The following is a 16,587-nucleotide window of genomic DNA, read 5'->3' on the forward strand; positions in this document are numbered from 1 at the left end:
TACTACTACTACTACTACTACTACTAATAATAATAATAATTAGAAGAAGACGAAGAAGAAGAGTAATAGGGTTTGCGCCCTTTGGGCTGGACCCCTAATAATAATAATAATGTAGAATAAAGGTTAGTGTGCTGTGACAAAAACACTCTAAATATATAACGATGATACAATAATATAATGACAAACAACAATATATAGTTAAACGAATATTTATTAATTATAAAATTATCAATAATGATATCTTAAAATATTTACATTTTGATAGTACAATACTAATATAAAATAAAACGATTGGATAGTAAATTAAGTATGACAGTAATATATTAATAAGAATAATATAATAACATAATCTGATAGAAATACAAGTGATGCTAATATAACAGGACTTGACTATTTGATGAGTTAACGTCATATTCAGTTCATATCATTCAATATCTACTGAAATAGATATTCATTCCTAATTCATTAAAACAATTTAAATGTAATTTATCAGACGCACAGAATGACATTTTGTAGGTCCTTTACATTTTTTTTTTGTGTTGATTGTCTGTACGTAATGCACAAAATCATTGTTGAGTCATATATATATATATGTATAAAAATAAAAAAAATATAACGTGCACATCGTAGGGGTCCGGACTTCGCCCGCAGCCGGCAGCCAGTCCCGCCTCTACTTCTGTCTGTCACTTCCGTCCCGGAGCCCTCGGTCGGTCTTGAGTTTGGTGGAGGAAAAAAAAAAAATGGCGGCCGCGCAAATAAGGGACGAGGAGCTTTTCTCCGAGTTGAAGCGCCTCGGCTTCGCGCCAGGTCCAGTCTCGGAGCGCACGCGGCCCGTGTATCTCAAGAAGCTGAAGAAGCTTCGCGAGGAGCAGCAGCGCGGAACGAGGCTGGGGAAAACGCGCAGTAGCGGCATAATCAACAACAACGGCGGCGGCGGCGGCGGCGGCGGCGGCGGCAACAGTAGCAACGCGGCGGCGGGAGTCGCCAGCCGTGACGTCACGCACCTGAGCCCCAGCAGGGGCACCGGCGGAGCGGGGAAGTTTGTTCTGGGCTTCAGCTCCGACGAGTCGGACGTCGAGACGCCGCGGAAAAGACGAGGCCCCGGCCACGGCAGCGGGCGAGACCGAGGCTCGGGGTATAAACAACCGACGCCGAACAGGCCCGCGGCAGCCCCCGCCTCCGCGGCTGGCCAGAACAGTCCCGGAGGAGTCGCCGCCTTCGGCTACAATTCTTCCGTGTACGCGGATGGTAAGCGGAGAGCGGGCTCCCTCGGGTGGGGAGACCGGGTGAAGGGGAGCCTCGAGGCGGGGGGGAGGGGTCACGAGGAGCCGGGAGAGGCGGACGATAGCGAGGGGGAAGCGGGGCGCCACTCTCGGTCTCTGAACGGCAGCAGGACGGCCTACCTGAACACCAGTAAGCCGGTCGGGGATTACTCAGACTCGGACGAAGAGGAGGAGCAGGACCGAGGCCTGAAAGCGTTGGACCGTCAGCGCGATCGCCGTCTGGCCTCCAGACGGAATCACCCGAAAGCCGCTCCACCTCCTCGCACCGGTGCCGGGGGGTCGGGGGTCGGCGGGGAAGATACCGCAGGCCCGAACAGAGCAAACTCCGACCCTGACCTCGGGAGTCTAGACGCGCTTGGGCATCGAGGGGAGATGGACGCGAAACAGAGAGGCCCGGGCGAGTCGACCCTGGTCGGTGGTGGCCCGCCGAGCCACGACTTCCCCCGGAGGTCCATCTACGTGTCCCTCGCCGGGGATCTCGGCATCAAAAACCACATCGACGTCGAGGACGGGGCCTCTTCCACCAGTGGCCGTTTTAGCACCGGGCTGAGACCGCGCTTCTCCAACTACAGCGCCCTGTCCCAGACCCAACGGGCCAACCACTCCAACCACGTCGCCCACGCATACGGCCAGGAGACGCTCAAGCACAAGCTCTCCGTGCCGGAGGAAGAGCTCCTCCAGCAGTTCAAACGGGAAGAGGTGTCGTCATCCGGCGGCTTCAGCGCACACTACCTGTCCATGTTCCTGCTGACGACCGCCTGCCTCTTCTTCCTGCTGCTGGGCTTCATGTACCTGAGGATGAGGGGCTCTGGAGCCGCGGAGGTGGATGCAGCCAGTGAGTACAAAAGTTAGAAGAGTGTATCGGTGAGGCATGACTACCTGGTTGTCCTTGCACATAAATTGCTGTTAATTGTATTGTTGTACCCATTGGGAAAACCAATCTGTGAAGATGTGTGTTTGAGATTAACATGCCACCCAGACAAAATGCTATCTCTGAGGAACCACGCTTTGTTTTTAGGTGTGTAAAACATGCTCAACGTAAACACCTAGTCCCCCAAACACATGGCAAAAGTTTTCTACTTTGTCAACAAAGATGGATGGTCGTGAGGACAGCTGCCAGCATCCACATGTCCTTCCCCACAGGGTGCAGTGGAGGTTGCAGGGTTCAGTACTCTTCCAAAATACCTGTCGTCCACAGAGACACTCGGGTGACATACCTTCCAACAAACTGTCGTGATCTAGGAGATGTGATCCTTTTTTGCTTTTTTACCTTTTTTGTTGAACGTTAAGTTGGTGGTGTGTGGGATGCCCAGAGGAAAGGGATTTAGTCTGCAGAGCTGCATGCGGCAGACATCTAGGTCATAGACAAGCTAAACCGCCCTAATTGTTTTGCTGCTCCTGGGGCGAGAGTGTAGCCAGACCATGACACGTTGACCAGCTGCCCCGATGGTCGTGCTGTTTGTCCGTCCGCACGGCGGCCAAACACGCACACTCTTGTACCACCTCTTGGCAATCGCATGAAAGATTGAGTTCCATTGTACGTTCCCAGTAGATGCTGTATAACTATGATCATAGCTAGGGTTCTCGGAACGCACACTCAATGGGTTCCTCGAGGTCGCTACCCCCCCGCCCCCCCCAACGCAAATTTTCCCAAAGTACTGTGCCTTCCACAGGTATGTAAAACCACGGAAACACCGCAGACATATAATTGTCATACTCACAGTAGGGCAGGGCGAGACAGTAAGACATATTCGTATCATGACCAGCGCAAAAAAGCTCTCGATGGATGGAAGGTCTAAATACTTGAGTGAGTTTGATCTGAAAGCCGTCGCTTTCCTTTGGTTTTTGTATACCAACAACTACCCTGTTGGTCAATGTGTCAGACCTCTGGTTGATTCTTCATCAATCGGCACATGTTGTGATATATTGTGATTGTGTGAAGTATCTCAGTAAGTGAGGATGAACTCTTAAACACGCCCATCAAACATGACACTTGGCTATAAACCATTTGAGGATTCATTCTGAAGGCCACAGGTCGATGAAACAAAAATTGATTTCCAATTGATTTTCATAGCCATTGATTAATTTTTTTACCCCCTTGTCTTCTCTAATTGTGACCATAATAACCTGGTGGCAACGCTCCAAAGTGCAGCTCATCCTCCCTTGGCAGAAGCGATGTCTCGAGACTAGGACATCCTTGTCGCTGGACTGCTGCCAACCTTGGGCGGCTTCCAGGATTGCGGAGTGGCAAGTTTTTAGTTGTGCACTTCAAGTGCAGGGTGAGCGGCATGACACTTTGTCGTCGCACCCCGAGCACGCCGTTCACCCTGAACTTTAAGTGCACCATTTAAAAAGGCCGCCTGTTTTGTAGTTCGACATACATTGCTTGCCCGAATTTAGGCGAATCGCTGGCGATTGTTGGATTGCTTGTTTTGTTATTCAAATTGTAGCATAATAATAAAAAAAATATTACAGAATCGCTTTTACGACAGATTTTGCCAGGAAAATGTACATTTACAGGGTTCTTACCAGGTACTCGAGGTGTCGAAAGTGTTTGCGTTTCGTCCTCAGAAATCTAAGTACTGAAATACCGTGAAAACAGGCCCTTTTTTTGCTGGAGTGCTTGAAAAGTCATGCACTCATTGAAAACCTGTTATATTCCCCTTGGTTTTGTTCGCTATTTTTCAGAAAAACATTTCCACAATCACTTTTACGACATTGATTATAACAGGGAAATGTAAATATAATCCAGCGTTTATAGTAGTAGATGACACTGACATTAATAATATATGATAATATAAGTAATAGACAATGAGATTAAGATTATATAATATTTTAATTAATAAAGATCAGATTGAAAATTGATTATATTTATTTGGCGAGAAGTCCTTGAAAAATGTAAAAAAAAAAAAAAACCACAAAAAAACAGTGCTTTAAAAGGTCCTTGAATGTAATGACAGAATTAACTCTGGTTGGAGCTGCGGCTGTGACCACGTCCTTTTTCAGCCAATTTCGCAAAGCACAGCAGCCCTCGAAACAAACCGGGCAATTTGGAACTGGTTTCAAAATGTGCCGGAGCTTAATTTTAAATTCCTCCACCGAACATATTTCACCACCTTCGTCCTCATGGAATGTTCCCCACTTCCTCAAATTTTGTTTCAAGTGTCATAAGGAAATAGGTACTATTATGCATCTCCTCTGGAAATGTGACCGAATTCAATCATTCTGGGATAAGGTCCATTGTCACATTCAGAAAATATCGGGGAAGGAAATTGACTTCACACCTAGTTTGTATTTACTGTACCATGACTGTAATTGGAAGAAATGTTGTTCTTAACGGACTCTGCTCGCCTGTTAGACACTTTAATATATCTTGCCAAAAAGTGTATTATATTATTATGGTCCACACCGAAAGTACCTTCTGTGAAGATGTGGCTGACACGGCCTTCAACCTTTCTACCCTAAGAGAAACTCACATATGATCGCCATCACATTTTGGAATGTCTGGTCTTCTCTGTGGTTTTGTGTTGAAAACCTTCATCAGGTGAATGACGATCCAGGCGGAGCTCATTGAGTGTATAATATTGTTCCACCGTCTAAGGCGCCCTTTATTCTTGTGCTTTGTGATTTAAAATGTAAAGTGCATATCATGGTGCTATATATGCCCACACTCTCGCTCGCTCGCTCGCTCGCTCTCGCTCTCTCTCTCTCTCTCTCTCTCTCTCTCTCTCTCTCTCTCTTTCTCTCTCTCTGTTTTTGAGCTTTCATCTTCCTTTCTGGCCTTTTTTTACCTCCGACGTGTGTGCGCGCACGCGCGCGCTATACATCAGGTTAGTCTTTTAAAAAGGGTGTGTGTGAGAGAATAAAAAAAAAAAAAAAAAAAAAAAAAAAAGGTGTCCGGTTGTTGGAAACCAGGCCTATTAGGAGGCCTTCTGTGTTCCCTGGGGCCATCGTGTGCCTTGAAGTTTAAAGCACTGTCGTTGTCGTCCTTGATTATTGATAATACTTTTTTTTTTTTATTGTTTTTCTCCACCCCCCCCCCCAGTGAAGAACCATCCTTTCGGAAGCGACTTTGACAACATCTATGTGAGTAGATAGTTTCCTACTGGTTCTCCTAACCTATGTCCACACTGCGCCGTCGTAGTTCTCTACTCTTGAAAAGGTGATCTTCAAGGTTTTTTTGACGGCTGTGTCTTGTCTACTTTCTTTCAGGCACCAAGGGAGCGGGACATCATTCTCAAGCTTTTGCTCAGTCTCCACGACCACCTGGCTCGCATCGCCGGTACGGTTCTCAGGGATGAAATGGTCAACCAACGTCTAGTCTCCATTCAGTCGTAGTCCTGGAATAATCGCTTAAAAGTACCGCCTAAAATTATACAGCTTCACTGAAAGGTTTAAGATGTCTGTCTGGTCCCAACATATTATGGTGTAAATTCATTGCACAGAATACCCACAAATCAACCAAATATGTAAATAATATTAGTTGCAGCAGTTGGCTATTGTGTGCTACTTTCTGACAGTCACAATTTTCTGAATCCTTATCAATGCTTTGTGTCAGTGGACAAATATGCCATTTGAATAGAACATTGTGTTTGAACTGGAACGTCAGAGCACATTATTTGCAATGTGCTGGATACTTTTTGGATGCTGCGATGGCAATTTGACGAATGATAAAATATATTCAGTACGGTGTTTCGTATGCGGCGTGTCTCATTCTGAGGTCATTGCAGTTTAAAAAACCAATGGCTCAACCACAAAATAGTATTGGCGCTTTATAGCCCACACAAAATGAATTCAACATTATGCATTATGTGCAGAGTCATGGATCAGGACATGATTTAGTGTGTGTGTGTGTGTGTGTGTGTGTGTGTGTGTGTGTGTGTGTGTGTGTGTGTGTGTGTGTGTGTGTGTGTGTGTGTGTGTGTGTGTGTGTGTGTGTGTGTCTTTGCTCCAGGGGAACATGACTGTGGAGACCCCGAGCATCATCCCATCAGGAGCCTTACCATGGAGGAGGCCACAGACTATTTGGTGGTGCGTTTGAAGTCGAGAGTTATCCCGCACCCCTCTCCCTCTCCAATCGTATAGTTTCCTGACACGTTTCTCTCGCTCGCTCTCTCATCTCAGAATCAGAATCGGGTCTTTGAAGATTTTATACACGCTTCTCTGGAGTGGGTCATCCGGACGGGAGAAGACGTTGGGATCAGGCAAGTGTAGTTTTGTTTTTGTTTTGTCTTTCTCTCACCATCATCACCCGAAGACGGGCGCCGGTCTCTCCCACCTTCCCTTTTCCCGCTTTGATTGTTCTGCTCGTTGTGTGGTCTTGCTTCCGCTCAGGCTGACGGCGGCAGACCCGGCTGAGGAGGTGATGGACGTGTCGGAGATCTCCCTGCTGGAGTCCACCCACCCCAAGATGTCCTTCCTCTGCCGCTTCAGACGAGCCTTCTTCACCGTCATCAGCAGGGTGCTGCTGTTTGTGGCAGGCAAGAGACCCTAATCTGTAGACTTCCTACCCAGGAAGGGATGCTGGTGTTCTGACTCAACTGGCTACGGTGGCCTGCACTGCTCTAAACTATAAATTTACCACCCATCACTAGTAATGTACAGAAGATTGGGTCTGAGAGCAAAATTGATGAGTCTGTATACAGTATAAAGATTTACCATGAATTGATTTAAGCTTAAAAAAGAACTAAATCTAGCTGCTTTAAATTTTTTTTATTTTTTTTGTTTGCAATACTCTTTACAATGGCACACCCTAATGGCTTTGTCTCTATACGGGTCATTAAGGACAATAAGTAAACTTTTTATTTGTAAATGGACCATAATATGATCAATTATGATTGAGAAATGTAAATAGAGATACAACGATCCACTATTTTTCGATCTTACTAGGGATGTGTGCGACTAGTCGGTTAAACGTTGCTACGTTGCCACCAGAAATACTAGTCAGTTAAACTTATTTGGCCCTATTATTATTTTAATAATGTACACCTTTGAATTACATAATGACATAATTTGCACTGAAATGTGGGATCGATCTAAATGCACCGTAAACCAGTCAATGGCCCAGTTCTAAAGTAAAATATCGGGTGACCGATGCTTTACTGTTAATTCTACTTTAGTATAAGCTAAGCTGCTGCGGAAGACTCACTGATCTAACGTAACATGTCATGTTACTTTCACGCCGTTGAACCGAAAACCCACACACACACACACACACACCCCAGACCAGATCATGCGCGCACATTCCCTCTTGTGAGACCACCCACAGTAACCCATGCATCCAGGGTCATTACAATATTATATTATATATCAGAATCACAATATATTGTATGTTATTATATCTAAATGCCATAAAGTAACAAAAATACTTGGGATTCCCTGGTCTTTTATGAAATCTATCTATTTGAAGGTAAGCAACGCCACTTATAGAATCAGAAATTGCATTTACATTTCCTATGAATTTTTTATGGTTTGGTGGTTGGTTGGCTCATAAGCATTGAAAAAATATAAAGCTTAACAGTCCAGAAAAAAGGAGAATTAAAAAAAATAATTAAATAGGAAAATAATAAATACAATTAAAATGGCAGATATATTTCTACAATATCTATATAATATCAATAAAAATACAAAACAGAAATTGTCGGATATTTAAGATATACTTTTAAAGAATTGGCTTATTCTGATTTAAAATGGAAGATTAATGTCTACATTAAACAGATGTTAAGAACTGTATCAGATTGCATCGCACCGAATGGTTCTGTATTAAAATGTATTGTCCCTGAATTGTATCGTAGCCCATGTATCCAGATACATATCAGCTCGTCTTATAAGGGAGAGATGCACACCCCTAGTGATGTGATTAATGGCTCTTATAATGTACGCAATATTTCTTCCTTTTTCGACTAGATGACTTGACTAAATTTAAAATTCTGTTTTAACGTCAAGGAAATGAGTAGTTAGAACGACCCCTAGATCTGATACCTATGTGCCAATACTGATTCCGATATCAGGGCTCTTTTTTTTCAGATCACAAAACTCACGGTTTTGTGTCACTGATCGGATCATTTTTCAGGTCAGCAAAAAAATAAAGTTAGACAAATATAGCTTTTCTTTTCATTCATTCTGTAAAACACTTAAACTAAGAAGCTTTTGATCATGGGCTTAAATGAAAACAACATTCACGATGTCCAATGTTTAAATAAAACTTAAAATGTATAAAATGATCAATACTGAATTCTTAAATTAAAGCAATATGAGGCACACATAAAGGCACGCACGGAATCATGACGTCTTATTTTTGGGACCAACACAGCTGAATGGCTGCTTCAATCCGCAACGGTTTGCCTAATTCCAACTGCCAGTTCCTATTTGCGCATGCTTTGAATTGCGCTTTACAGGTAAATTATTTGCTGAGTTGAATTCTAGAGGAAGTAGACCGTGGAATGGAATTCCGGCACGTAGATCGGCGACGTCAGTCCAGTATCCGACGAGTGAATGACGTCAGTATCGACACCCGATGCAGATAATGGATCGGATCGGTCCCATCTTCATAGACTGACCTATTTCTGTTGGAACTGCTACAACGATCCAATTATTTTAGTTTCCGTTTTAGGATTATTTTTCTTATTTAAATTTTATGTACATACACTGCCAACTCTTGCCTGTATTTGTAACATCGACTCTTACTTTAAAAAAATAATAAAATGTATTTATATATATATATATATATATATATATATATATATATATATATTCGACTCTTATTTTATAAAAAAATATATATATATTTCCTCCTTATATTTGCCTTGTTTTTTATCTTTTTATGCCCACTACGCAGTTGTTGCCTGTCATGCCCTAAGAATTTCATTGTACCGAATGACCTAGTCTTGTACTGTACACTTCACAAAAAAAACACTTTGAACCTTGAACTTTAAATGTAAACTAGCCTACACTTTCTCCGCATTTGTACCTGTTGCGCTTATTTGGCCTGCCAATCTAATGTTTAGAGGCCATGACTGACTTTTCCATAGCTGTTTCTGCTCTGCCACTACCCTGTAGAAAGGGACTGTAATTCTGTAGAAGACGCTTATCACGCTTATCTCTCACTCTCTCTCTCTAGCGATCGGACTGGTCTGGGGTCTGATATACTACATGAAGTACCGCTGGAGGAGGGAAGAGGAGGAGAGCAGACAGATGTACGACATGGTGGAGAGGATCATCGGTATGGCGCCTCTCTGTCTGCCCGTCCCATCACTAGTTTGTTTGTCTCTTCGTGGTATCTGACCTGAAGATCCTGTAAGAAAACAGCAGAATAGGAAATATTGTTTATTTTGAGGCCAAGTTGTACGCCTAGAGTGTTTTCATGGTTTTGCCATGTATATGCACATGTAAAACTTTTTTTAAATCGGTTAAGTTTGCATTTTAATTAATGCATAAGATATTCCAAATCAATGATGTTTGTTTTCAGTACGTTTCAGTATTTTGTAAAAATGGTGTGTATGTGTTGCAAAAAATGATTACAACTACAGAATTCCGTTGTTGTGCTGTGCCTGATATTATCATCGGTCAAATATATTCAAGAAATATATAGCTTTATATTCAAGCTCTACAAACAAAGCTTTACCTTGCATTTATCTTTCTCCTGCCCTACTTTGCTAGCATGTTAGCGTTAGCATGTCCAAAGAGACGGCACACCCCACGGGTTGTTGTTGCGGGGCTGGGTCTGTGCTTGAATTGAACTCGGAACAGAATTTCTCGCAGTTGACCATAACACTAAAAGACTAAAATTGCTGGTCCCCAGATGTTCTGCGGAGCCACAACGAGGCTTGCCAAGAGAACAAGGACCTGCAGCCCTACCTGCCCATCCCCCACGTCCGAGACTCTCTGGTCCAGCCCCAGGATCGGTAAGCAGCACCAGCTCCCTCCCTCTGTTAGATTTAGTCTTTTATTATAGAAGGTGGGGTCATTTGTCACGTAGGCTTCCATACAAACCCCCTAAATCAGGGGTCTCTAACCTTTTCCAGCCCCTTTGTCTCAAAATTTGAATAAATTAACGTTATTCAAAAATGTTGTTGTGTAATCCCAGAATGAACCCTGATATTAAAATACTAAATCTATAACTCGGTTTGATTAATTGTATAAGTGACCAATATGTCTCTTTACCTCTGTCGTCAACACGACACCCCCACACCCGCACACACATTCCTTGTTTTCACAGAAAGAAAATGAAGAAGGTGTGGGACCGCGCCGTGAACTTCCTCTCGGTCAACGAGTCACGGATCCGGGCGGAGTCGCAGCGGATCGGTGGCGCGGAATTCCTGGTCTGGCGGTGGATCCAGCCCTCGCTCAGCTGCGACCGCATGTCCCAGATCCCCTCCAAAGTCTGGCAGGGAAAAGGTAAATGGTCACTGGGACAAGTGGTGGAAGTGGTCTCGGGGTGGCCACTGGGTCTGTAGGTCCCTTAAACGGCCCTTAAATGCCTTTAATTCAGTTCTTACTAATGTTAAGCCTTAAAAGTCGTTCAATAGTCTTTAATTTCAATTTATGACCGTTTGTCTCATTTTATCTATCTAGATCCATTTGCCATGATTAGTTATTAGTGATAGGCTCATATACAACAAATATACACTCACTGAGAACTTTATTAGGAACACCTGTACACCTACGTGCAATTATCTAATCAGCCAATTGTGTGGCAGCAGTGCAATGTATAAAATTATGCAGATTCGAGTCGGCAGCTTCAGTTAATGTTCACATCAACCATCAGAATGGGGGAAAAAATGTGATTGTTTCTGATGGTTTTGGGTCGTGGCATGATAGTTGGTGCCAGACAGGCTGGTTTGACTATTTCTGTAACTGCCGATCTCCTGGAATTTTCACGCACAACCCTCTCTAGGGTTTACTCGGACTGGTGCGAAAAACAAAAAACCTCCGGTGAGCGGCAGTTGTGCGGACCGAAACGCCTTGTTGAAGAGAGAGGTCAACGGAGAATGGCCAGACTGGCTGGAGCTGGCAGAAAGGCGACGGTAACTCAGATAACCACCCTGTACAACTGTGGGGAGCAGAAAAACATCTCAGAATGCACAACACGTCGAACCTTGAGCTGGGATGGACTACAACAGCAGAAGACCACGTCTGGTTCCACTTCTGTCAACCAAGAACAGAAAGATGAGGCTGCGGTGGGCACAGGCTCAAAACTGGACAGTTGAAGACTGGAAAAATGTAGCCTGGTCGGAATCTCAATTTCTGCTGAGAAACAGATTTTAGGGTTGTTGCTGTCCATGTGCATCTCTTCATGACCACAATTTAGCCATCTTCCATCTTAATGGCTACTTCCACTGCACCATGTCACAAAGCAAAAGTCTTATCAAACTGATTTCATGAACATGACAATGAGTTCAATGTTCTTCAGTGTCCTTCTCAGTCACTGGATCTGAATCCAACAGAACACCTTTGGGATGTGACAGATGAGAACGGGAGAGTCTCAGCATGAATGTGCAGTTGACAAATATGCAGGAATGCAAGAACTGCGTGATGCAATCGTGTCAACATGGACCAGAATCTCAAAGGAATGTTTCCAACATCTATTGGAATCCATGCCAAGAAGATATGAGGCTGTTTTTGAGAGCAAAGGGAGGCTCTACCTGGTATTAGTAGAGTGTTCCTAATGAAGTGCTCAGTGAGTGTTTATCCAATTGTCTTGCTCTGAATGGCTAATACAGGCTTAGGCTCGGGTAATATACATCAACTAAACTAAACTATCAACTAATACTTTTTTTTTTAATTTAACTTTTTTACCAGCTCTTTGGAAATCAAATTGCCAACTTCCTAACACTCACAGACCCTACACGTCTATTCGTGGTAGTTTAGCGTTGAACTTTGTCGACATAACGCCGATGTGCATCACCGCAGTAAAATTATTTTATGTTTCCTTTTTAACAATGAGTTAAACGCTGTTAAAGTGATGCATCTTCCTTGCCCCCCCCCCCCCCCCCCCCCCAGCATTCCCACTGGACAGGAGGAACTCTCCTCCCAACAGCCTGACGCCGTGTCTGAAGATCAGGAACATGTTTGATCCTGTCATGTGAGTAGCGAGTCCCGTTACCCGGTAGCCCTCAATGCCCTTCTGCTTAGTCGACAAAACATGTGAATATGACGATTCTGAGTCTAGTCACTGTCAGCAAGCTCGAAGTGGCAATTTTGATTTTCAAGGATTTAGAAGGGGACTTAAGAAGTGAGTGTGTGATTTGATAAAGCAGCGTAGCTAGTTGTGATCAGTAAACTGACATTATGGATGAAATGATTGTATGGTCAACCCAAATGTTAAAAAAAAAACCAACAAAAAAAAAAAACTTCATACAGTTTACTCTACCCAACATAGACAATCTTATAGATTGCCACCGTATCCTAATCTCACAACCTGCCTTCATCCACAATTTTTCCCAAAACACAAAATAGCGTTGCCTGGTTGGGAATTGAATTTCGTGCGCAAAACCATGGCAACTGGTGATAAATCAAAGCTATTCTTCGAAGCGCTCCAAGAAAGTGTGTGTGAGGTCGGAGGATCGCTCTACCTCCAGCCCCGCCCGAAAATTATGACAGAAAGCCGACTGGCTCAATGGAGAGTAGAGGAGCGTGTCACTTCTTTGCCAAGAACTGTTTTAGCGAAAGCTCAAAATTTATAGGCGTAATGAGTCGGGCGTTGTTTTAATGAACTACAAGTGCCGAAATGGTCAGCTACTGTGTAGGATATGTCAGGTTTGCTACCAGGTCCTTGAGGTGCTTGAATTTCTTCCTCAGAAATTGAAAGTGCAACTTGCGGGTTAATAATTAAATAACTATTCCCATTCATTAATTTTTTTTTTTTATTTATTGAACTTAATTTTTGTAATGCAATTAGCCAAGACACCTAAAAATCTTAAACATGACATCACGCAAGGGAGACAGGATGGAGCTAGAGCAATCGAAAAAGGCAACTTGGCAAGAGATGCTCGGAGTGTGTTTTTATTCTAGATTTATATTTATTTCCCAGTTTCCCTCGTATATGAAATGAAAAAGGTAAACAATCTACCTCCCATCGCTGAGGGTGTAAATACTTAATCCTAAACACAGCACTCCACTATCCTAAATAGCTGTGAAACTGACTGACCTGCCGACTAACTTACCACCCTGACACTGCGCTGTGGCAGTGAAGAGGACTCCCTTGTGTAATCGCAAAATCAAAACAATGAAATTTTTCCTGTATTGTTGCCGTTTTTGCCTGTAAAAAGGTTAAAAAAAAATGTTTTTCCAAAACTGTTTTCTCCATAAACCCAAGAGTGTAAATACAGTATTATTTTCTCTTTCTTTTAAAAGATTTGTGCTGGTCTCTGCAGCCAACAGAGCATCTAATTGGGTTGTCGGGATTCTAAAATCTGGATTTCAATACCAGAACCTATTGGCTTGAGGAACACCAAAAACTGTCTCCTTTCCCAGAAAAGTTATATCGGTTAGATCTCTGGGACTATTTAGGACACCTTTGCCATTTAGCAGTGGTAAATGTCGAAACCACTAATATGTTGTATTTGTTCAATTCAGGAGATTATTTGTCACATACGGAGGTACATATATGCAGTGAAATGTCATGACACCCGGTGATTACGCACAAGCTCGAAAAATACTCAAATGTGCATAATCAACACGCGGTGCTCGCGCAGGCGGCCGTAAGGGGCGGCGCCACAATCGCGATTCTGGGTTCTATAATAATATAATAGGATTAATTGTCTGTGTTGTATTAAATATACATCTAAATCCTCCTAAATAAAACTTTACCATAACTTACCTCCAGTACTTACCTTGATGTCATTTGATATTGTTTGTGTTCTGTTTCAGGGAGGTTGGGGAGAACTGGCACTTGGCCATCCACGAGGCCATCCTGGAGAAGTGCAGCGACAACGACGGCATCGTCCACATCGCAGTAGACAAGAATTCACGTGAGGTACGTTTCTTACATTAAAGAACTGCGTCGTGTGTCAAGTTCATTATTTTATTTTTTTTTACCCCTAAAAAGACGCCAACCTGATTGTTTTTCTTGCTTTCCTCTGGGCAGGGCTGCGTCTATGTGAAGTGTCTCTCTGCCGAGCACTCAGGGAAAGCCTTCAAGGCACTTCACGGCTCCTGGTTTGACGGTAAATTGGGGTTCTCTCAAGGAAGTGCCGTGCGACGTATGCTTGCAATAACCATACCTACCTAGAAATCAGACGAGCAACAAAAGTTGTGAATAACAAAGACTTATATTTACTACTACTTCATTTATTCATTTCGGGGGGGGGGGGGGTCTGTGGAATCCCTCTCTGGCCAGGGAATTTTACACTGAGATTAGGAGACAACCGTGAACACAACGAACCCGGATAGGCTCATAATGGGAAGTGTTTTTGAAGCGAGAATGAATTGCGATTGGATTTAAAATCGGCACCTTTTTGTGGCTGTCAAAACGTGTCCCAGAATGCAATGATGTAGCACTTAAATATTTCCACCAGTTGAATTTTCTTTACCTACGATTTAAAAGACGGTTTTGCTGTTTTCCAACCCAGGCCTTCAATGTCATCCATAGCACTGGACTTATTGATAAACTTTACCACTCACCGTGCGCCAATGTGGTCCGCAAACGTTACAGCCTTGGAAAAAAAAATAAAATAAAATGTTCAGTCCCTCTTTCAAAGGGTGAAAGCTCACCTTGTTGTCGCCTCACGTGTCTTGGTGCATTTTTATTTTTTACATGTTTAGAATAACAGTAGTATCACATTTGAGCTATTTCTCGCCATCGCCGCAGTACATCCAGATCGTAATGTTGGCTTACTGCCTTAAGGTGCCAGTCTCTCACGTTGGCGCCAATGAACATTCTGTAAGATTATGTACTGTATATATATCGGTGTTTTGTGCTGATTATTGTGACGGTAAAACCTTCCCGTCAATCCACCCTCAGGCAAACTGGTGACGGTGAAGTATCTGCGCCTGGACCGCTACCACCAGCGCTTCCCGCAGTCGCAGGGCTGCAGCGTGCCGCTCAAGCCCTCCGGCGACCACGTGAGCTCTGTGCCGCGGCTGCAGCACCGCTCCAGCTCAGCTGGCTTCTCCTGAGAGGGAAGCAAGGGGGTGGGGAGAGAGACCCTGGCATACGACGGCAGCCCCCCTCCTCCTCTGCCGCCGCCGCCGCCTCCAAGCAGAGACTCCTTCACAGCGTCTAAGGAAAAGATGCAGAAAGAAACCCGTCTAATTCTCGAGTGGCGGCAGAGCGGGGAGATGGGCCGGGCCTTTTGGACGTTCCAAACCCCCCTCACTTGGGTATCTGATTATGCCTTTTTTTTTTTTGTTTGTTTAATTATTATTTTTTTTTTTCCTCGTAAAAGCTGCGTTCCATGAAACTCCTGACCCAAACGCCGGCGACGCCGGAGCTTTGCATGAGGAACGGCTGCCGTCGGCCAGAACAGACACTCGTTTTTTTTGTTTTTTTTTCGTTTTTGTTTATTTTTTTTGCTCTTTTTCTTCTACGTCTTTTTATATCACAAATATATATGGATTTAACAAGAAAACGCTAGTTAAGATATCCTATTTACGACAAAAATAAAAATAACTAAAAACCGGGTGGGGGGGGGTGCGGAAAACGAGGCTCCTTGATTCCGGCTCTTTCACAATGTTATCGTACCTGATTTCTTGTTTTGTTATAAAAGCAGACCCATGTTGAGTTGATTTGGGCACTACGAGGAAATACTGCATGTGTCGGCAAAAGTATGCCTGTATTTAAGCTTTGAATTATAAAATGTATTAGTTTTGTTTTTGTTTCTTTCTGAAGATGATATTTCAGGAGCTTTAATGTTTTTTTTTTTTTTTTTCTGTTTTCTGTTTTTTTGTTTTTTGTTTTTTCCGTATCCGCTACTCAACACTCTCGATGGGGCGCTGTAAATACATGTGAATGGTGGTGGTGATAAAGATAGCTTTGTTGATTGAATCGTCCGTGTTTATAAAAAAACAAAAAAAAACAAACAAAAAAAACACAAACCATTAGCTCCTTTGTAATTAATAAAATAAAAATCCCCTCCATTCCTCAATACTCTGGACTGGATGTCCGTATCCACAAGGCTTCCTGTGAGTGAGCTCCTTTGACTCCACAGATGCTGTCTGGCAAAAAAAGAAAAAGTCGCAAGACTATTTTAAAAATATGAGAAAATGGCAACAATGCAGCCGTTAGCGCTGAACGATTCCCTGACCATTTCACTTTGTGGAAGAAGAAAAAACAAGACATTTCCTGATATAGTCAATATCGATT

The 16,587-nt window shown here is 43.4% G+C and overlaps 1 protein-coding gene across 1 annotated transcript; it reads left to right on the forward strand.

Moving 5' to 3' along the window:
- Positions 1-571: 571 nt before the first annotated feature.
- lemd3 (LEM domain containing 3) lies at positions 572-15,401 on the forward strand (the record flags this gene model as incomplete). The annotated part of the gene is made up of 13 exons (XM_080022668.1): positions 572-2,118; positions 5,329-5,369; positions 5,496-5,565; positions 6,238-6,314; positions 6,408-6,493; positions 6,618-6,763; positions 9,403-9,504; positions 10,084-10,186; positions 10,501-10,679; positions 12,285-12,366; positions 14,154-14,259; positions 14,371-14,449; positions 15,247-15,401. The coding sequence occupies exons 1-13, from the start codon at positions 741-743 to the stop codon at positions 15,399-15,401; spliced, it is 2,604 nt and encodes an 867-aa protein (XP_079878794.1). The 5' UTR covers positions 572-740.
- Between the last annotated feature and the right edge of the window lie 1,186 nt (positions 15,402-16,587).

The sequence above is a fragment of the Zeus faber genome (assembly GCF_960531495.2).
Source record: "Zeus faber genome assembly, chromosome: 21".
Lineage (NCBI taxonomy): Eukaryota > Metazoa > Chordata > Actinopteri > Zeiformes > Zeidae > Zeus > Zeus faber.